The sequence below is a fragment of the Sinohyriopsis cumingii genome, chromosome 15 (assembly GCF_028554795.1).
Source record: "Sinohyriopsis cumingii isolate HCF-2022 chromosome 15, ASM2855479v2, whole genome shotgun sequence".
Classification (NCBI taxonomy): domain Eukaryota; kingdom Metazoa; phylum Mollusca; class Bivalvia; order Unionida; family Unionidae; genus Sinohyriopsis; species Sinohyriopsis cumingii.
In genome coordinates this window covers 48,384,067-48,407,498 of record NC_142975.1, presented here as the reverse complement: position 1 = coordinate 48,407,498, position 23,432 = coordinate 48,384,067, and the positions used below count along the sequence as shown (strand labels likewise).

General features: G+C 37.0%; 1 protein-coding gene across 5 annotated transcripts in view; it reads right to left on the bottom strand.

Moving 5' to 3' along the window:
- Positions 1–14,151: 14,151 nt before the first annotated feature.
- LOC149781761 (uncharacterized) overlaps positions 14,152–23,432 on the bottom strand; it is a 61,879-nt gene continuing 52,598 nt past the window's right edge. For 4 of the 5 annotated variants that reach the window (XM_089935890.1, XM_089935892.1, XM_089935891.1 and 1 more), the window contains exons 2-3: positions 21,383–21,567; positions 14,152–19,228 (exon numbers count right to left, since the gene is read on the bottom strand). In XM_089935890.1, the coding sequence (XP_089792016.1) occupies positions 18,604–19,228; positions 21,383–21,567 (810 nt within the window). In that variant the 3' untranslated portion in view covers positions 14,152–18,603. The remainder of the gene's footprint in view (positions 19,229–21,382; positions 21,568–23,432) is intronic. The other variant, XM_089935894.1, reaches the window with a different exon arrangement.

Sequence of the window (23,432 nt, the reverse complement as noted above, 5' to 3'; positions counted from 1 at the left end):
AAATCCTTTTGAGTTTCAACATTACAATGTATCCAAGATCGAAGTCAGTCGCGATGGCAAGACCTTGTGTACCCGACCTTTTGAGCCTAACTTTGGTGCCGCAAAGAATTATTTGAGATCGTACTTGTCCCTGTACGAAGCCACGGGACAGTTAGGAACCAACACCAGTCACGGTATTACGTACGACGATTATGCAGGAGGTTATGCTTTGTGGGCTTTTGATTTCACTCCAGACCAAGGCAGCGATGAGGGACATTTCCACCCTATAAAATCTGGCCAGATTCGTGTGGAACTTCAGTTTTCGAGTGCTCTACCAGAGACGGTGAACGTTCTCCTGTATGCAGAATTCGATAATACAATAGAAATCAACAGTTTGAGAGAAGTCATCCTAGATTACTAGAAACCATGGAAGACTGTTGTCCCTCTTTACCTAGTGGAGAAACTTTGGACATGAAATGTGAGGAGACTGTGGAAGAAGTGATCATGATGAAATCGAGATGGCCAGAACAAGAAGCCCATTTAGTCTCCTGTTTTGCCAAACACTTGGTCGACAAAATGACGGAATTGATCAAGAAAAATTGCTATGGATGTCAAAACGATCATCCCAGTCAAATTCAACACGATAAATGCCTGATGTTAAGTCAAGAAGAAAAATTGGACGAGTATCTGGACGAAGCTTGGAGTCTCATCTCGAACAAAGACGTGTTGCACCAGTGGTATAAAGACTTGTGTGAACATTCTTGTCCACCATTAACCACTCAAGAGATCCATCGTATCGAAGCTCTCCTGAATCAGAGTGAGGAAACAGAACGAATAACCGTTTATTCGTCAGACATTTTCAAGCAAAAAGTCAGGATCGAATTGACGACTTATTATTATCTGTGAAGAAGAAAACAACACAAATGGATACCTGGGAACTTTATTACCTTTTGAACCACAGTTCGTATACGGCTTCTTGGAATCCTGTTGTCTGTGCTAAAGATGAACTCCCTCATCGCAAACCTAAAGACCGTCAAGCTTATGTGATCAACACGGACGACAGTCATCTCCCAGGAACCCACTGGGTAGCCGTCTACTTTCCTCAAGAAGGATGTGTGGAATATTTCGATTCGTACGGATTGCCCCCTTTGGAAGACGATATCATCGACTTTATGAGAAGAAATGCTCAAACCACCCGATTCAATAATGTGAAATTACAAGGCACAGATTCCTTGGTGTGTGGACAGTACTGTGTGTATTTTCTGCATCATCGCAGCCTGGGCTATTCCTTAGAACATTTAGTGACTCATTTTGATCCTCGTTCTTCTGCTAGAAACGATGTGAAAGTAGATCGATGGTTTTGTGACCATTATGCTTATCTTTTGTCTCAAGCTAGGAAACGTAGTGTCCGTCAATGGCCTAATGATTTCCAACAGTGGAAATCACAATTTCATTCACAACGTTGTCAGTCCTGTTCAAAGTAGATTGTCCATTGAGAAAAAATGTTTGTGATTTGAAAAAAATTGTTTGATGTTATAGTGTTGGATTATTGTTAAAAAATGTTAGAAATGTTGTTGTTTAGTGTTAAGTGATTTTTGAATAAAAAATGTTGTGTTTAGAAAAATGCCTTTGTCTTTTGTTTAGCTATAAGAATGTTGGATTGATGCTCTTTCATTTCTTACTATCCCTCTCATGACACTCACTGAACGTTGCGACTCGAAAACCGTGTGGGGGATGTTTTCCTTCACGTCCGCGCTTTGACTTTAAGAACCGGGGTTGTTTCCAGTCTAACCATCCATTGTCGACTCATCCTCCTAAGAAGATGTGCTCCAAACTAGCTAAGCTCAACGAAGCCTACGTGAATTTGCATAGGGTCAGACACAGTCTGATACCGAAGCCAGAAGAAATAGAGAATGTGAGAATGTTAAAAATCACTGAAGACCTGATAGAAGAGCTCTTCAGAGAAGAAATGAACAGGGAAAAAGAAGAATGGACAGAGAAGTACAGACTTCAGAGACAGCAGCAACAGCAGCAACAACAGCAACAGCAGCAGCAGCAGCAGCAGCAACCTGAACCTGACAGAGGCTTTGTCGATTGTCGTATCGACACCAAAGAGTTCTTCTTCTCTTTCCGAAGAAGCAGACCTATCGCCAGAAAGTCTATCCTCAGAGGACATCGCATTCTTAGAAACTAAAAAAGAATGCCATAGCAAAACAAAAAAAAAAAAAAAACAGCCCTTTTCAGGGCTACCCAATACTCTAGAAAAGAAATAACGATCGATTTGCCAATGTGTGTAGGTAGAGTAGTGTGAAAATAAACACTAACTCTTTCTTAAAAAAATGTGAGGGTATGTGTTTGTGTGTTTGTGTGTTTGTGTTTGTAAGTGATAAAGTAGGTTGGTGTGGATAGTAGATTAAAATGATGTTTGTTTTTTTGGGCTGTTTGAGGTGTATATTTGGGGTTAGATTGGATTGCCTTGCGTATGTGGATAGTCTATTGAAGTGATTTATAAAAAATTTTACAATAGTGATGGGTAGCATAAAAAAGTGAGTGAGTGTTTCTTTTAGGTCCGCGCGTTGTTGTTTTTTTGTTCATGATCTAGGTAAGATCAATTTTATGTTATTAGGGGGATGTTTTCCATCACGTCCGCGCTTTCACTATAAATTGAAACTCGCTGGGCAGTCTAGCTACCCTTGTTGATTGATCAACACAGCCAGAAGAATGAATAGCAGAATAGTGAAACTGTTAGAACTCCAGATGCACCTGGAATATGTCAGGCGCATAGTAAACGAACTATCAGCGGAGGCTATAGTAGAAGAAGCAAGAGTAAAGAAGGAAGAGGAGGAGAGAAGAGAGAGGGAAGAAGAGGAAAAGAAAAGAGAAGACAGGACGTCGTTCAATATTCCCGAGACAGAGGATTGGGGTGTTGAAGCGAATCATCCTCCCTCTGCGCTCCCCAGAAGAAAGGTGAAAGAAGACTGGGGAAGAAGATGCGTGTGTGGCGCCAGGCCAGGAAGGTGCAACCATTAGATAGGTGCATCAGGAGTTCAAAAAAAAAACCAACAGCCCTTTTCAGGGCTACCCCAATACTCTAGAAAAGGAATAACGATCGATTTGCCAATGTGTGTAGGTAGAGTAGTGTAAATATAAACACTAACTCTTTATTAATAGTGGAAGTGAATGTGTTTGTGTGTTTGTGTTTGTAAATGCTGAAGTAAGTTTGTGTGAATAGTAGATTATGGGTTTATTTATTGATTCTTAGCGTATGTAGAGAGTATAGTTAGGGTTATATTATATGAAATGAGAAAGTAGGGGGATGTTTTCCTTCACGTCCGCGCGTTGTTGGGTCATGATCTAGGTAAGATCAATTTTATGTTTTAGGGGGATGTTTTCCTTCACGTACGCGCTTTCAGTATAAAACTAACAGTGTTGGCCATTGGAACCACAATAAATCGAGATCGTATCAAGATAAAAGCAACGAAGAATAATAATCCACGTCTATAGTCGCAATATAAAAGAAAACAACTTTAGAAACCTCAGACATATTGCAAACAGCCGGAACAAGTTGCAAAGTCATTTTGTCTCAAAATATGACAACATTGACAACACGCGATATAATGCGCATGATTATTGGCATGTAATTAGAAACAAAATAAATACAATACCAACATACAGCAGGCGACGGAACTATATAAACAGAGAGTTTACTGATTTTTTTTTAAAAAAAAGCAGCAGAATGTCTAACACTGTTTTCACTACAGTATCCAAATTTGATGATAGGAAAGTTGAACTACCTCAAAATGTATTACAAGCTGAATGGAAAAAAAAAAAAAACAACAATTATAAAACAGGATTTTCAAGATATAAAAAGAGATATACCTAGTCAAAGGCTTGTGGACTTGACAAGATCAGTCATCGAATGTTAAAAGTCATCGCCTCGGTGCATCTTATTCAAGAACTCATTATTTCCAAATATTTGCAATGAAGCTATTATAAATGCCAGTTTTTTTGTTTTTTTTTTTGTGAACTAAATTTGAGCTAGAATTGTACTCCAGTTTTCCAACAAAGGGTTTTCACTCTTCACATCTCAATAACTGCTCCAGAAACTTCAAAAAGTTCAAAACACAGCTGCTCGGATCATACTTAGAGTACCCGATCAGAGCACACCTCCCTGCTGCACTGTACCCTACACTGGCTATCCATTCGATTCAGAGTCAAACACAAAATTTGTTCTCTGTACTATTTTTCACTGTTGGACTCCAATATACCTATCCGACCTCACCCATGTGTACACACCAGCAAGATACTTACTCTCCTCTTCTGACAATCATATACTCATTATTCTCACTATGAAAACAAAGCCATATGGACAGCGTTCTTTTGCATACCAGGGCCCAGCAATGTGGAATGAATTGCCCACTGAATTTAGACATAAAGACACAGTGATTCCATTCAAGGGTGCTCTCAAAACTCACGTATTTCGACTGCAAGAACAAGCTTTAAGACCTGAAAATATTTCCTACTTTAAATATTCTCAGCATGTTTTTTTATGTTTTCTAATTTCATTGTGCTTGTTTTTTTATCATATCGTTATGTTTTTTTTTATATCTTATAGATGTTGTATAGTGTTGTAAAGTACTTAGAGCTTCTAAAGATTAGGCGCTAGACAAAGTCCTCATTATTATTATTATTATTATTATTATTATTTGTTTTGTTTTTTTTTTGTTGTTGTTGTGGTTTTTATCTCGTTTGGCATAACGATTTGCTCTTCAAATAGAAAACATATCCAATTGACTCTCAATGAATTAGCTGGCTATGCAACAACCATTCTGGTCGATTTCATAAAACAGGTGGACAGCTCCGGTGGCCGATTGGTTACAGCGTCCGCCCCTGATGCGGGAGGTAGTGGGTTCGAACCCCGGCAGAGTCATGCCAGAGACTTACAAAAATGGTTCTAACAGCTGCCTCTCTTGGCGCTCAGCATTAAGAGGTTAGTGTTAGGACTGGTCGGCCTGGTGTCAGGATAATGTGACTGGGTGGGACACCATGCTACATGTCTGTGGCATGATGCCCCAGTGTTAGACATCACTTTAAACTTCCACACTGCAGACGTCGTAGCGATATGACTGGAAAATTGTTAAAGCTACGTTAAAAATCTAAATCACACACACTCATCAACTATTTGGCAATACATATGAATCGCCAAACAAAACTGGTTGCTGTAGTCCCTCATACATTTATTTCAAGTTCATTAGCAGGGCCGGATTAGGTCAAGTGTTGTACCTGGGATGGGGGTTATTTTCAAAATTTCAAAACCACCATGACTTTCCTCGAAAGGGCGCCCAAGCAAAAATGTACGCGTCTGTTTACTCAGATTGTGCATAATACCCAATAAACGTGCGCAATAATAAAACGATGGTCACATTTCAAGTGAAAAATGACTGTACATTTGTATGTGTACGTTTTGGGGTTTTGTGGGGGGGGGGCCGATAATTTTGACAATCTGACACGTGCTTCAAGTCATTTTGCTGATGTTAGTAAAATGCCAGTAGCTTTTCGTGGGTCGGTGGTTCTTTTTGGGGTTTTCCTATGTTCTTTCTCCACCATTAATACTGGCCGCCATGTATAGCCTATCGGCGCTGAAAAATGGCGTTAAACCCTACAACAACAATAACAATAAAATTTCCACCACTATCATCAGCCAGTAGGCATATTTGCCGAACTAAATCATCCGTGCTGGGATTCAACCCATTTGGATTATATGGGTTCGTTACAAACAAAAGTAGGAGTAACCGTCCATGAATCAACGGATGGGGTGTTATATTGTTACAGGGGCCCGAGTGACCCATTGGTCTAAAGCGCTATCCGTTACGGATCACTGCCATCTCAACTCTGTCTGCGTGGGTTTGAGTCGAGGATTCGGCTAATGTGGGTATGTGAGAAAGCTCGCAAAATAAGCCTTCCTCGAAAATCCCAACAACAAAAAATCGCGATTGACTCAGTACCTGGTATGAGACGAAGCTCTAATTGACTTACCCAGTCTATCGCTGATAAGTTTTTCTGATTGCTAAAAATCTCAGGAAAATACGCATCGTGTCGGTGTCAAGTTGAGACAGCGCCCTCTCTGCTGCTATTAATTAAAAATTGTATCAAGACCGACTCGGTATCCTGTTCGAGGATCATGTAAGTTTATTGTTATAAATCCATGTGGAGATAACTCAGCCTGACTAAATACATATTTAAATTGGGTTATATCCATGTCACCGTCGCACCAGGTCCAATGAATATTTTGCAACGTGTGAGTATCAACCCCGTTAAACACAACGAGAATATTACAATTATCCCTAATCACTTTAGGAATTTGTGTATACCGCTGGGTTACATAAATCAGATCCGAGTTTTTATGTCTTCCCCGCGAGAATATTCTGGCAGGATTTGAATGTTAATCCAACATTACATCATCATACACCACGAAATTGTTAACGGATCCATCAATATCATCTACAGACGGCGCTTCATCGATATCAGTGATAAATTCAACAACATCGTCTCCGTTTTCATTTAACGATTTTGCATTTTCATTAAAATCCTGAAGTACATCATAGCATCGTTGATCATGTACAGACGGAGTTACCAAATACAACTTATTCCATTTCAACCACCTCATAATCAGATTAAGTAACAGCTGGGTTTAACCAGACCCAGATGGACCTATGATAATCATTCGCATAGAATTTGGTAGCGCAGCATGGTGCTTGACCGGCTCCCGCGCTCGTGTTGCAGAAAAATCAATTACATTCATGTTATAAAAAGATAAATAAATATGGATGTATATTGTGTGAAATGTAGGGCGCGAACCCCCACAGGTCCAATAACAACTATTACAACAAAAAATAACAGATCAGCAGTTATCAGAGATTGAGAGGATTGATTCAACCAGAGTATGTAAGAGTGGGGACTATAAAAGAGTCTATGGACAAGGTAAAAGCAGTGAGATGCTATTTAGAAGAGCTAGAGAAATGGTCAGAGTGGAAGTTCGTGAAAAGGGGCATTGAACAACTAAAGAAAGCGGAAGAAAAGATGAAAAAGATAATAGAGGAAGAAGTGCAGAAAATTAAGGACAGGTGGGCAAAAGATAGAAAAGAACAAGAGAATAGAAAGAAAAAAGAAGAATACGAGAGACTGAACAATAACTGGATAAAAATCCAACAGAAGTTCCGAGCCATGGGTCACCCGGACTGGATACCGGACAATGAAAAGAAGAAGAAAAAAGGAATTTGGGGAAAAATTAGGGGCTGGATGAGTAAATGGAGGAAATAGAGGAAAGCCAAAGGCCCTTTTCAGGGCCAGCCATATTTCTCGAAAAGAGAATGACTTTTCAATTGCCTACCCCTTTTTTTAAAAAAAAAATTTAAAAAAAAAAATAATCCCATATTCAATTCCCCTTGTCCCTAAACAACCCCAAACTCTATTCCCCATGTTAAATTCCCCTTGTACGTACATTGACCCACGATTTATTCCCATGTTAAATTCCCCTTGTACGTATATTGACCCACGATTTATTCCCATGTTAAATTCCCCTTGTACGTATATTGACCCACGATTTATTCCCATGTTAAATTCCCCTTGTACGTATATTGACCCAGGGGGGTCTGTAATGCTAATTCCCATTGTACGTATAGTATCCCCATTCACTACTTTCAGCGGTTCAAACAGCACCTAACGCAGCAGCTTTTGCAACAGCTGCAGCAGCAGCAGCTGTCAATGCTTGTATTGCCGCAAGAAGTGGGAATATCCCACCTGTCTTAGCAGTATCTTTGATGGCACCAGCGGAAAGTTCAAGTCGTATTGTATTCCAGTTTTGGATTGTTTGGCTTTATCAAGATGTTTAAATTGATGTTCTGTCAGCGACAGCTTGTTTTCACCGCCTGTGATTTGGTTTTGCTTTAGCTTTTTTGTGGTCCCACATTTTTTTTGCTGATGCGGATTGTAATTTCTTGATCTGACCAGAGTCAGACTGACACTAGCATGATGATATGACATTTTTCTATAATACTCGTGTTTCTAAAAGATTAAAGATTTTCCACTGGTGCATTAACGACTCTCATTTGACCACTTCCACCCTCAAGTAACATTGCCATGTCACTTAGTATAACCGCGATTGCTCTGTATGCGGCACCACCTGTATCTATTCTGGCGTAGAATATCAACGACAGACTGTTTTGATAAATCAAGATGCTCCAGTGAAAAGTAATAAATTGGATACAGAGTTCTAAAATCATGCTGTGAGATCTGTAATCCAGTATCTACGTTTTGATCACATCTCATATACATCATTAACTGATGGTATGCACGCGCTACACCAATGTGTTCAAAATTCAGTATTATGCTATTGTTGGTTCTTGTTGTCTGTTTATCCGCAAAGAAACCTTGGTAACACCAAGTCGGTGAAATATCATATTGGAACGTTCATGTGAATTGAATCGCGCAGTCTCTTGAAAAGCAACGAATACATGCCGTGGTGCAGAAACATTATTTGTGATGCTATATGCCATGTAAATTTCACGTCGACGTTAGAGTGTATACTATTAGTGGTTGTTGTTAACCAGGACAACAGATACTTACCACCTGTGTTCATGAAAGAAAGTAATCTCTGTTCTTAAGCAAGCGATGGAGTCATTACCGGCATCCACAACGAAAGTTTTGACAGTTCCACTTTACCAGCATCACCAGCAGATCTCCATAGCGGGTTGTTGTCGGTATGCCTTCTCACAAGAGCAACTGTGTGTTTAGTTCCAAAGATAAACTTTTCTAACATTTCCGCAAAATCCAAAGATATGCGACAGTGGAATCGCACATGAAAAATTTCTACGATTTCCATCCAACATTGATCGACTTGTTGCAAATCCTAAATTATATATTGGATTAGCTTTTATGACCACCGTCGCCACATCTGCGTCGTCAGCAGCAGTGCTGTGTTTTTTGGCCGTCTTTCAGTATAGAGTTTGCTGTCTGGGTGATTAGAATTATCTTTCATAAACATCATGGTGGGGCCTGCTGATCTTATATAATCATCAGAGTATCTTTCTAGTCCTATTATTGTTGTGGCAACGTCAACATTTTGCTGAATCATTTCGATACTGTCTCCATCAATCAAATAGCTAGCGCTCTCAAACAGCGCCATGATGCCGTTGTTGACAAAGCCAATTTGATCGTCTGCGCCATATGTAATATCATCTGTTTTTAAAATTTCACCTTCTACCTCAATAAAAACCTCGGCGAGCAAACGGTATCTGCTTGTATCGTGGACTTGTAATTCAATTCTTCCTCGCTCGTTAGGCACGTATGCGTTATAAGAATAAAATTGATAATCACGTACACTTTCGTCCTTAAGGACAGGTGCGTTTATGTAAAATGCTGTTTTTGGGCATGCGCTGAAACATTTTTATTATAATTATTTTCGTCTAACACGTGAACAGCTTCTTTGGGAAATTCCGCTCTCAGATATTAAACTTTAAATATTATGTCCTGCTTCACCGAGTTCTTGATCTGCTAGCGCTGCCAGTTTCTTCTTTGCAGCTTGATTTATTATTTTACTGACATTTGCTGGCATAACTTCAGTGCTTGATAATTTCACTAATTGTGGTCGGACCGCTTTCTGTCTGCGTATTAATCGTTCTTTGATTGCCGAGAATGTCTTGCCAGCAACATTGACGATTGCCCCAGGAGCTTTATCACGAACAACATCAATAGCTTTCATAGATAATTGTTTTGCAACAGGAGCTACTTTTGGAACTAATCTTCTGAACAATCCCCGAACAACATCATCAAGTCCATCTCCGTAATACATTCTATAAACCGGTAATCGCGAGTTTACTACTCTGACCATTACAGGTTTATGTTGACCATTGTGTATGATCATCTTAATTTACTTGCCATTTATCTAATCACCGTAATCATCACCGAGTTCATCAATAGGTTCTCGGTAAGCGTCAATATCCATGATACCACCTGTGAATAATCTCTGACAAATATCAGCGGCTTCATTAATTATTTCCGGAGAATTATTATCAGCACGCTCCCCCCCCCAAAAAAAAACTTCTAATCGTGATATGTCGGAAAGAATATTGTTAGGACAAACAAAACCACTTCCCAAACCGTTACCAGTATCACCAGGCTCATCGTAAAATTCATATTTTGTAGGTTCTCCATATCGTTTATAAAAGTCTTCATCTGTTTCCGTTTGTTGCAATGGAGGAGTAAGTTGATAATAAGTTTTTGTTGTAGTTTTTGTTCCTTTTCCTTTTGTTTTTGTTCCTCTTCCTTTTGTTTTTGTTCATATTCGTTTTGTTTTTGTTCCCGTTTTTGTTCCTCTTCCAATTGTTTTTGTTCTGCTTGTTTCCGTTGCATTTCATCATGCAATACTGCTCCGCCTAAAAAAGTGTCATTAATATTGTCTTGTTTGGATATCCGAATAATACCCTTGTTTATTTTATACACCCAATCGATTCATGTATCACGACTTATTATAGTCTATTCAGGTTTTAAAAAACTGTGTCTGGATGAATAACTTTCAGCAGCAAACGAAGCAAACTCCACATCATCCCTATTACTTTTTAATACATAATTTTTTATTTCTAGTATACCACCATCAGTAAATTTTTCCGTAAATTTAGTTTTCTTTATATGTTCTTCTTTACCAACATCTTTATTCGCGGCAGGGTCGTCAACGTCAAGATCTCGTGGTTGGGGTTAAGGTTGAGCGGCAGCTATCTTTGCAATTTGCTTAGCGATTTGTTCGGAAAGTGGAAGAAAACTTCCAGTAGCTGTTGCAACTCTTTCAGTAACTTTAGTAACAGGTTTAACTAAATTTCTTAATTGCTTCTAGTTGCTCTCGAGCTAACCGGGCAGTATAAGATTCTGGACGAATTATTATTGATATAACAATTTTTAATTAATAGCAGCAGAGAGGACGATGTCTCAACTTGACACCGACGCGATCGCGTATTTTCCTGAGATTTTTCGCGATCAGAAAAACTTATCAGCGATAGACTGGTTAAGTCAATTAGAGTTTCGTCTCATACCAGGTACTGAGTCAATCGCGATTTTTTTGTTTTTGTTTTTTGCGATTTTCGAGGAAGGTTTATTTTGCGAAACGGAGTGAATCAATTAGAGGCTGTTCACCCTCTCTGCTGCTTCTCGTGGGTCGGTGGTTATTTACGGGATTATCCCGGGTTCTTCCTCCACCATTAATACTGGCCGCCATGTATAGCCTATCGTGTGCTGAAAAATGGCGCTAAACCCTACAACAACAACAACAACATATTGTTACAGGTTAGACCCCCCACCATCCTTTGATTCACAGATGAATACTCCTAATTTTCTTTGTAACGAACACCTGTTATTGGATTGTCTACGTAACCTGTATTTTAAATACTCATTTGTAAAACTTCGTCGATGCATGGTTCAATCTATGACAGATTGGTCTTTTATGTGACCAATGTGACAAACTTAGTGCAGTCAAAGAGTGTTAATGACATTATGTCAAAGGGGCACTGTGCATAATATCTGATTACTTCATGTGGACTACGATATTAGTTGCATTGCTAGCATATGACAGAAAATCAAACCGTACTTCTAATCGTCACCAAACGTAAAATAAATTATTCGAAAGTAACATTTTCAATAACGTTTCATTTTTTAAGCAAAATTTCTAAAAAAAAATCAACGACTTTCAATGACCTAGGTGAAACATCAATGACTTTCAAGGCCTGGAATTGAAGTGTTCACTTCTCATTGACTTTCAATGACCTTCAATGACCGTGCGAAACCTGTATACGATATGTTTGGGTAAGGAAGTGATGGCATTCAGAGAGGTATTCCATCCAATGTAAGATAGATAATATTGATGTTCTTTCTCCATAGCTACTATTCATTATGTACAATAATTTGTTCTGCGTGTTTACATGTGATGATGTCGACATTTGCACTCCTTATAGTAACAGCGGTTGTCAATAAAGCAAATGAAGATAAAATAAAATCAGTCCTTCCTGTAAAAGATCATCATCATTATCGTTATCATTATAATCATCATCATAATCAGACATAATTATCCTTAAGATACTGGAATTAATAAATGTTTTAATAATTGGTCATAAAAAATTCTTTTATGCTGACTGTCGTCCTTAGATTAAAAAATTATGTTTCAGTTAAAACAAGAAAGTAATTAAAGGGATATATGTGTTAACGAAGTATATTTAAAATAGAAAGCTATTAAAAACTTCCGCCACAACATCTGTGCCGTATTTAGTGCTACCTAGATATTGCATAAAATTCCATTTCGACACAGTGATTTAATATACAGACCAATATACTATTCCTGCTTATTTATTATAACTCTGTAATGAGATCAATAAATTATTATCACATGTTTATATTCCTATTTCAATCGAACTTGCATATTTATACAATGAATCCTTAAAGCTACAAATAGTGCCCTTAATAGCATTGCTGCATCTGTGTAAAACTGCGCAATCTCTCATTTTAGCATATTATAAGTTGTCTCTATATACCATAGGGTGCACAATACATGGCACCAAAAGTCAATTTAAATAATTTCAATTAAACAGTTGTTATGTATATCTGGTTTAATATATATATATATATATATATATATATATATATATATATATATATATATATATATATATATATATATATATATATAGTTTTTAATTTTATATTACATGCTATTGTAATGTAAATTTATTCACTAAAGATGATACTTTTTTTCAGAACTTAGTTTGACCTTGACTGTTCGTGTTATAAACATCAGGTGTTGATCTAGATCCTGACTTTGTTTCAAAATTAGTACCAACCACGTAAACAAGTTCTATTTTTTATTTTTAAAATGATTGGCTATTGTCGATGTCATGATGGGACTACGTGTTTAAGATGTAAACAATTTTTTTTAAAATTTTTGTTTTATTTCTTAGAGTAAAATTATTGGTTTTCGTCAGAGCCACACTGGGTGGACGTGATCTATAACAAGTACCTTATTTCTACGTTCTTCTAGAACATCATCACGTGACCCCCTTTTTGCGTTTTTGAGTACGGTATAACCTTTGTTTTGGAGAGAGATTCTCAGTAGAAGTTGGGCTGTTACGCTGGAAGTTGTATGTTGTGCTGTTTGGAGTTATTTCAACTTACTTGGATTGGAGTTATTTCAAATTACTTGGAGTCAAAATGATAAATTCTGTTATTTTTCTGGAAAATAGTGTCCTCGTGTGAAATTTTTAAACAGGGATAGTTTTTTTATAAAAATTAATTAAAATTTCCAAAACCGGAGTGTTAATTCTTGTTTCTACAATGAAATATAGAATTCAGTACCACATATTACAGCATACGTCATCTTCTTCCATCTTGGATTCTTCTTCGGGATTCGAGCTTGAAATAAGTAGAACATTTTGTTATTAGGACTTTATTCGTGGATTATTCTTGGATTATTTTGGGATTTGATTTTATAAAACTCTAAGTTCATATTTTTCCATTTTTACAGAATTTTTCGAAGAAAATAAATTATTATATTTTTTTCAAAAAGCTTGTTGTTTTCACTACTTCTTGTGTTACTGTTTATCTAGCCTAAACACCTGACATAAGACATTAAAGTAACAGCATTTAAATATAACATACGCCTGTTCACTGTAATACACATAATTCTGGCAATCTTGTCAAACAGAAAGACAATCACTCATTTGACAGAAACGAATAACCAAGTGAATATAAGATGAATTTTTTTTATAAGAGCTTTATATTTAATGTTCAAACTACATTTTATTCAGGTCTCTATTTTGAGTCTGTATGTCTGCCAAAAAATTTCGTTCTTTCTTTTCCTTAACAATTTTCAGTTCCTTCACATATTTACTGAACAGATCTGAATGTTTCATTACAAGTCTATAAACTGTCTCTATAGGCCAAAGAAAACGTGTGTTTCTGGTTGGCCAACCATCCCTGTTTCCCACTGCCAACCCTAGAAAAATGTTCTCTCCATGTTAAATGAAAAACAAAACAACCTGCTTACCCTTATTTTGAAACCAGTGCTATAGGCAACACACATTTTTTCTTGCCTTATAATAAAATTCGAAAGTTTTTCAAACACAAAATTCAGACATCTTGAGAAGAAGCTAATAACTCTTTATTTCAAAGAGGCTTACTATGGTCTTCGATCTTAATATGCATTTTTCTTCAAGTACACTGGTTTACAAGATAGTATGTTAACACACAAACACAAGAAGGAAAAGAAATATGCATCTTGTATGACATCCAAGTGAAAAGACTAATATTTCATAAATGGAAAGAATGTACATAATTCAAGACGTTTAAGTGCTCTTCAAAATATAACACTGAAAACGGAATGACTTTTCCTTGATATCAGTAAGGCAGGAAGGGTACATGTGCTACTTTCACTTATTTTTGTTTCTTCTACGACTTATTTCTTGTGTCTGCTTTATTCAAATTAAATACAAAAATGCGAGATGTTTACTTAACTTTGTTGACCTCATCGCCCTCAAGTGGCTTTTGCTTAATCATTCTAACAATGTTTAAAATAAAAAAGCCTCAGAAATCCAAAGTGTTTTTAAAAAAATGTGTACAAAATAAATAATATAACAATTTTTAACACACAAATTCATGGAATTTTCAGAATATTTAATCAGGTCATGTGTATACAAATATACACATGACTGTTAATTTTTTCTTTCTCAAGCAATTTATGCTGAATCTAGTTAATGTTTTTTTTATATATGTCATATTCCAGTTTTAAAAATCTAAAGAAAGAAAGAAAAATACGACTGCTGCAATGACCTGAAAGCCCTAAAAGGTCATCTATGCATACATTTTAAAATGCGAACAAAAACTCATTTGTAAACATTGAATAGTTCCTGTCCACTGTTGCTAGAAGCATCTCAAGACAGGCAGACTTACAGAAGTACCAAGATATATATTGGATGTGCCAAATCAATATGCCCTCGCTGACTGACATAAAAAAGCGCAATTCAGTTGACTTGCTTATATACGCATATACCTGATTCGATGATACTTTGCTGTAATTTACTTATTTGTATAACTTTCATCATTTTTGCAAAGACAAATACATTTATAAAGATTTTGTTGGCGATCAAGATATTAGCACTTTTCAGAGCAAACTAAATGAAGGCTTTTCTGATCAACACAATGAGCAATCAAACTGCAGTGTGTGTGTGTGTGTGTGTGTGTGTGTGTGTGTGTGTGTGTAATTTGTTCCGAAATGTGAAGGCACGCATCTTGTGAAAAATTCTGTGTGAGTTTTTTTTTTTAACTTAGCTTTAAATAAATTTCAGTTATATCGTTCTGATGCCTGCAGTGAGGCAGTTTATAGTGATGTCTAGCACTGAGGCATGATGCCACAGACATGTAGCATGATGTCCCACCCAGTAACATTATCCTGATACCAGGCTGACTAGTCCTAACACTAAGCTCTTAATGCTGAACGCCTAACACGACCATTTTTTATAAGTCTTTGGTATGACTCAGCTGGGGTTCGAACTGGTGACCTCCCGCATCTTGGGCGGACGCTCTAACCACAAGGCCACAGAAGCGATGTGTTAAAATGCAGAATACTGTACTTAGAAGTGAATGGTTGAAAAACTGAACCCGTTAAAGGTGCTAAACTTGGTATTCTTATAAATAATATTTTATCATGGTACAACCACTTTGATGCACTCTTTATAAATGTATATAGGAAAAAAGAAATTTTAAAATGGGTAGATGGTTGTTTTGTTGGACTTGAAAATGAACAATGAGGTCATTTTATTTCCATATTTTGTCTCCTGTGGTACCGAGTGGGAAGAACCCCAAAATTAGTCTTGTAGACTAAACTGTTTACAGAGAAGATGATAAATTTAAAGGTCAAAGATATTTTAACATTGTCATCATTTCTTTTCAACACTGTCTGATGGATGCCAATTTGGTACAACAGCTTTTTCTGACAACTCACTGTCAAACATTCTGTTCTAAATATTTTGCCGTCAATGTCAACTAACCGTAATTTCTGTGGTAGATACCTTGAAAAGACCATACATTACTCGTTGCTATTTGTGGCACTCCCAAATCATGACTAGCAGCATAAGTAGCCATTTTCACCCAATATGACTGCATTTCTTAAAATTATAAACATTTGAATTATTTGTATAGCAATAAATCATTCCCAACAATTTGTCATTTTTTGAATATTTATTTTTACAAATTTATAATTATGTGATATTTTAAGTTGTAACTTTAGTTCCAGACTTGGTGTGTGATACAGAATCACAGACTGAACATCTGTATTGAATGCCAGATTAACCGTGTTAGATTAAATGGGTATGTAATAATATTTAAGCATCTAATTATTCCGTTTTTAAGAAAGTATACATATACAAATATTTTAATCCTGATTAAATAACTACATAAGTTCTGTAAGGTATAAATCTATCTGACAACCTTACGTGAGCCTCATATAATTTGAAATAATATTTTGTTAGATTTGTTGTCCTTTTATGCAGCAGATGTTGACCTTGTATGACTTTTTGGTACTAATTACATTGTATCCCATATTGCAACCTTGCTGTTTGCTAATTATATTACTGGATAAATAAAGGATATCATTAAACATATATTAGTATTAACGATATTTTTAATTTACCCTAACTGTTATCAATTGGATTTTAAGATTTATTTCATTTTCAGGTTGCCCTCTATGCTAGTATAATCTTAACTAAAATTATAAGTTAACATTTAAACAACCAGTACAGATTTACCGTTTACTCTGCATTTTTTCTTTGTCATTGCTTTGTAGCCGTACGAAATTTGTAGGCAGATTCCACCTGTATTTTAAATGGATTCAGGGGGTATCATGCATTTAAAAAATCCCACATTTCAGACGGATCTTAGGTGACAGACTGAATCCGCCAAACAGCTAAGCGTACTGTTTCTTATACTCCTCCTGTAGGATAACTGTTAGAGGGAAAAGTTCTGTTTGTTCAGTTCCTTTTCCTACCTTAAGACAGATTTCGGACTTTTTATCAGAATTATTAGGCGTAATTTTGAACTTGATCAAAAGAACTACAAGCATAGACGAATCTTTGGACTTTTGGAAAATTTGGTGCAAGGTGGAGTTGCGCTTGATCTGATACTATATGTATGTGAAAGTTTTGGCCAAAAGTTTTGTGAAACCTCATCAGAATTTCGGTGAAAGTTTTGGTCAGAATTTTTGTGAAATCTGACCAAACTTTCAGTGAAATTAAAAAGACTTCAATAATGCCATCATGGATTAGGTTTTGTATGCAATAAAGAAAACGAGGACAAGAAAAACCTAAATATTGTTTTATAATGTCTGTCAAAATATTTTTTTTTAACCCATTTTAAAAATTAACGTGAATATTTATCATTGATTCCTGATGATGTATAGAATCATTTGAGTTTAACATAAATCTGGATGATATGTTGACATTGTATGAGCCTTCTTTTAGACAGAAGCCTAAGGCGGATTTTTATTTCAGGTGGTAATGTCATGCGGTTTTGTCAGGTAGCATATCATTTCAGGCGGAAATCTTAGATATATTTTTATGTTTAAGCAGAATTTTAGGACAACAAATCTGCATATTTCGCATAAAATTCAATCAGAAATTCGCCTAAAGTTCGCTTGAAATTCGCCTAAGCTTCTTTAAGTTTATGGTCACGCAGAAAACGCGTAAGAAACCCGTCTGAAATCCGCCTGGAAAATTTGTTGCAATGTTACCACGGTAGCTGCTAAAGCATTTAAATTAAAAGCAGGTATACCATAATTTTTTTTAAAACACCAATGAGATTGTAACTTCTCCTATTAGTAAGTTAAACAGTGTTGACGATACGGTGAATAAAACAATAAACGATAACAAAATATGTTAGGAGGGATTTAATATGATCATTACCATTAAAAACAAATACTATGAGATGAAGAAACGCGATCAGGAAGAAAGTTGGTTATACAGAAAGCCAGTGTATTGGAGAGCTTTAAAACATTAAAAAATAGGACATAAAACTTTTTTTTAGAGAAGAAAAACATTTTGGAGAAGATCACAGCAAATAGGAATTTGATACATGCTACGAAATTTTCCAGGCGGACTTAATGTGGATTGCAGATTGCAGATGGGTTTTTAAGTGCTTTCTGCCTAAACCATAATTGATCATATTAAGGAAGCATCGGCAAACATCAAGCGGAATTCAGGTGGATTCATAGCGGAAATTTAGGCGAAATATGCAAATTAAATGTCCTAATATTCAGCTTAAATAAAAAGACTTCCGCCTGAAATCAAAATCCTATACACTGTCACAGCAATTTATTAAAGTTTCTGACTGCTCTGCAGATATTAAAAAAGGTAACAAGTACACCATTTTATAACTGCAACGTGAAAGAACTTGAAAATTTTCAACAAGATTGGGAAATATGAAAATGGTTGAAAATCACATAGCTCTATATACTTCAAATTTCAAAAGACTTGAGTCTTGTTATTTCCTTGATCCTGATACATGTCTTATCATATATTCCTTGTACATTCTGCAGAACCATTACAGTTCAAATTTTGAGTTGTAAGACGGTCCCTCTACTGTGGCAAACACGCGTGCTGGACCCCCGCTTCCATCGTACAGTTTTAGAACAGCCACGTACACCCAGGCAGAGCCATCTTCCGGTATCATATCTAGATTTGCTATATTCTCCAGCCCAGGCACGTTGGTTTTACCCAATACCTGGTGCGTGGGGAAGTTCTTAGATTGACCATAATCAGTAGAGGGTGTATCCACCCCAATCACATTCACATATCGTTGGTTGGTAAGCCAGCTAACTGCATCCTCGTGGAATCCTGGGAAGTGAAATGAAGATGGATCATTGGGTGTTGAGGAACCAAATACAAGTGTTTTGTTGGGATAGTGTAACGACCATCCAGAATTCATTAATACCACAGCTCCGTTAGGAATACGGCCATACTTAGATTCCCAGTTCTTTAAATCATCTACATTAACCAAGTAGTCTGAATCTTTGGCTGCTTTGTCCTTGACATTGATAATAACCCCAGGGCCTGCCAGTTTTTCCATAGGAATTTGATGCAAACGCCAACCACCCTGCGCAAAGTGGGCTGGAGCATCCAGATGTGTACCTCCATGTTCTGGTGTGCCAAAGTAGTTGGTCTCGTACCTAGGGAAGGAAAATGATAAACAATGCATAACATACTAATCAACATTTTCTCTGAAGCTAGACATGTGCTGCTTCCTTTTGCGAAGGGTCAATTCACCCGCCAGCTTTTTAACTTTTACAGAAATTACTCTCTGACTAACAACGGACAGAAAAAAACTCTTAATTCTGGCTATTACATCTACATATTCCTGTTATATGATTTATGTGTGTCTCTATTGGTAGATGTTAAAATGCTACATTTTTACTAGTGTTGTATCAGAGTTTTTATTATCTTTTACCAAGTGATCAAACTAGGCAGATACACAACCCTGTTTACACCATCCTCAATTTCAACTACATGTATTCTTGTAGGACACGTTGCATTAAAATGCAATGCACCTTTACATCTGCAAAACACAGCTAGCATCACAAATCACCAGTGTACTTCTACAATGAAAGATATGATTTAAAAATCATGCACTGACTGCGATCTGAGGACAAACGGGCAGTCAGCCTGGTGACCACTATAATACTTTGATGTGCTTAGGAACCATTATGGACTAACCATTTTATTGGTTTGCAGGATATTTCTTTCCAACAAAGATACACATATTGTTATTTATTTTCTTTAGTCTCTTGTCTGTTTACTGATTTTGTCTCTCCAAATCAGGGTAAGCCCATTGTTTTTTCAGGCCATTTAGGAGTCAGAAACTGATCATTTCCTTGTCTGTGCTAACAGATTGATCCCATTTGGTTTCTATTTGTTTTTAAAAAGATAAAGTGGCATCATGAAAAGAATGCCAAACTTGGTGCTCTAGATTTTGATCTGCTGTTTTACACATTTGGCCTCTTCAACGTGTACCAGTTTTTAATGCATACATGTATTTATGGTCATGTAAAACTGCCTAGCGGTATATAAGCTTGCTTAGCGGTATATAAGTTTGCTTAGCGGTATATAAATTTGCCTAGCGGTATATAAGTTTGCTTAGCGGTATATAAATTTGTCTAGCGGTATATAAAACTGCTTAAACTTTAAAGGATTGATCTACTACTTGGTACCAAGCATAAAACAATATATTTTGTGTCCTTTGGAGTTTGGTGAAATGGGGGGGGGGGGGAGGTGCGATGTAAAGTGTGTGTGTGATTTGGATTTTTAACGTAGCTTTAACAATATTTTGGTCATATCACTACGATGTCTGCAGTGTGGCAGTTTATAGTGATTTCTAGCACTGGGGCATCATACCGCGGACATGTAGTATCGTGTCCCACCCAGTCACATTATTCTGACACCAGGTTGACCAGACCTAACATTAAGCTCTTAATGCTGAATGCCTAGCGAGGCAGCTGTAAGTACCATTGTTAGAAGTCTTTGGTATGTCTATGCCAGGGTTCGAACCAACGTGTAATCTCCTGTAATGCTCTAACCACTAAGCTACCGGAGCGGTTGGAAAGTGTAAGGATACAGAAGGCATACATTAGTTTGCAATTCGGGTTTAACAAATTCTGGGCAGAACAAAATTTTATTTTAAAAGTAGTACTCAGGCCATACATATATGGCATGGGGGGGGGGGGGTTGACAGAGAGAACATGGACACTCTAAACATTACCAGTCCAATTAGTATCGAATGAAAACTGAATTATCAATGATTTAAATAAAAACACTTTTGATACGCTTCATTTAATATATAAAAGAGTCACACATTGTTTGAATGTGAAATCAGCATATCGAGGTTTCTATTCAGTTTCTAATTTGTTCATGCTTCTGCCAAGAAATATGCTTAAATGTTTCAAAATTAGTTTAGTTTTATTTGTTCCTTAAATGTTTATATTTGAAAGTCTTCAGATGTATGTAATAATATTTATTAATCAAATTATGTCATGCCTCCCTCAAAAAAATCACACTCAAAGAAGTAATTGAATTTATTATCCAAAACATTATCGGACATTTGACATCTCATACCTCAATAACAATGACCCCTTGTGCTGTTCATTTAAAGCATTCTTACAAAAGAACAGATGGATGCCCAGAACAATACTACTTCATCTGCATCCAGTATATGAATATTTTGTATTCACTGCTCAAGCTTTTCACACAATACCAACAGAGCTTGAGTCCATTTAACCTCAAATTTCATCGTGATCTATATCTGCAAATAAAAGAAATTATACACTCACCAGAAACCATAAGGCTGAGTAATTCCTCTGAATAGTTTTGTAAAGTTATATACTGGATTACCTGGCCAGTAGACAGTATCTGGGCTTAATGTGTGGGTCAAGTCGATCACTCGAAGTTTCGGGTGACCTTGGACCGTAAGGATTCCGAATAGAATAATTATATCGTAGATATATTGTTTCATCATCTGCAAAAACAAAATGTTAATATCAGGATCTCCAAAAATATTGTGCACTATATGTATTTTCTAATAATGGTATGGTATATATTTGCCACAAAGTCCAGGTTAACTAAACATTAGAACAAAGATAATGACAGTGGTTCTCAGAAATGCTCAAATGTTGCGGCAATAGACATGATGCAGTAATAGGACACTGTAGCATGTAGTTCATTTTGTGTGTGCTGAAATTGTCCTGGTTATAAAAAAAAAAAAACACGACTGGTTAGGTTATATTTCCTGGGTTTGAAAACAAATTTCAGCACGTAGTTACCCACACATGGCATCCAGTAGATTTAAAAGAGGACTAATCCACGAAGACCTATTGACCCACAGACAATTATTGGCAAGCTTTTTCAGGTAATCATGTTGGCCAAACCAAGACTCGAACCCATTTGGTTAGAGGTCAGATGTGAGTAATCTGTGAAGGCGAGTACCTAAGACCACGCTGTATGTAAATTCATCGATTTGGGATTAATCCTATTGATTCTGTAGTTATCGATGGTCCAGGAACCAGGCTTGATGCATGACTGCATGGTCCCTTTATGGCACCGCAGCACAATAGTGGCTATTTGGTGCCAACAATATGTGATGCTTAGAAAATGTTAAATAAATTTAGGATAATACCTTTTCCTCAATTCACCGGACATTTGTTAAACTTAACCTTTAATTGACACAATATACCCAATATTGTAAAGAGGTGTAATAATGTGCAACCATGGGGAGGGGGCAGTGGTCTATCCTTTATCGATCACTGCCATCTCATATCTGTCAGCGTGGGTTCGATTCTCTGGCTCGGCCAGTAGCTTCACATGGGTTGGTGTTTTTTTATCGGGATTTTCCAGGTTCGTCCTCCACTAGTTACACCATATGAGTCTGACGTTTTATGAATAAAGTACGATGAAATCTCCGACAACACGAAATCACCTTATTGGTATTATAAATTAACACAAAGAGTGCAAGTGTGACTCCAGCCTCTACTCGAATCAACGTTTGTCAGACGTCTTTTATCGCCAGTAGTGAAGTGGGGCGATATAGGGTCTATGGGAATTAGTATTAAAAACACCCCTGGGTCACTATAGGGTCTATGTAAATTTAACATGGACAAAACCCCTGGGTCGATATAGGGTCTATGAGGAATTAGCATTACAGACTTCCCTGGGTCTGTATAGGGTCTATGTAAATTTAACATTAATTACCCTGGGTCTGTATAGGGTCTATGTAAATTTAACATGGACAAAAAACCCTGGGTCTGTATAGGGTCTATGTAAAATTGAAACAGGGAGGGGTCTCTATTTTTTTTTAAAAAAAATAAAAAATAAAAAAAGGGGCTAGGCAACTGAAAGTCTATCTCTTTTCGAGAGATGTGGGTGGCCCTGAAAAGAGCCTTTGATTTATGTTAATACACCCTTAACATAAAGGGCATCTGTGACATCTTCTTCTTCTTAAGCTTCGCCTCACTGTAGGGACATAGATTAGTACTCTTTTGAGGCATCCTTGCCTCTCCACATAGACTCTTCGTATCCATAGGCTGGTGTCGGTCCTATGGACAACTGTCCACTTGGATCGGACATACATTGGTATGTCCGTCCTGAACATCATCGTTGACACAAGCGTACAAGATTGCACATCGGTCCACATGTTGAGGCGCCGAGAACAGGTGAATGAATGCAGTGAACTGCACTTATTTATAGGGAGAGAAAGGATTGAAACGGATTGAGTTCGTTGACCAATCCAAACACGCGTTACATAATTCAGTCAGCCCGCATCCAATCCGAAGAGAGCAGTCTGTGACGTCACGTGGTCTATATAGATTCGCTAGCGCCTGTGCGCAG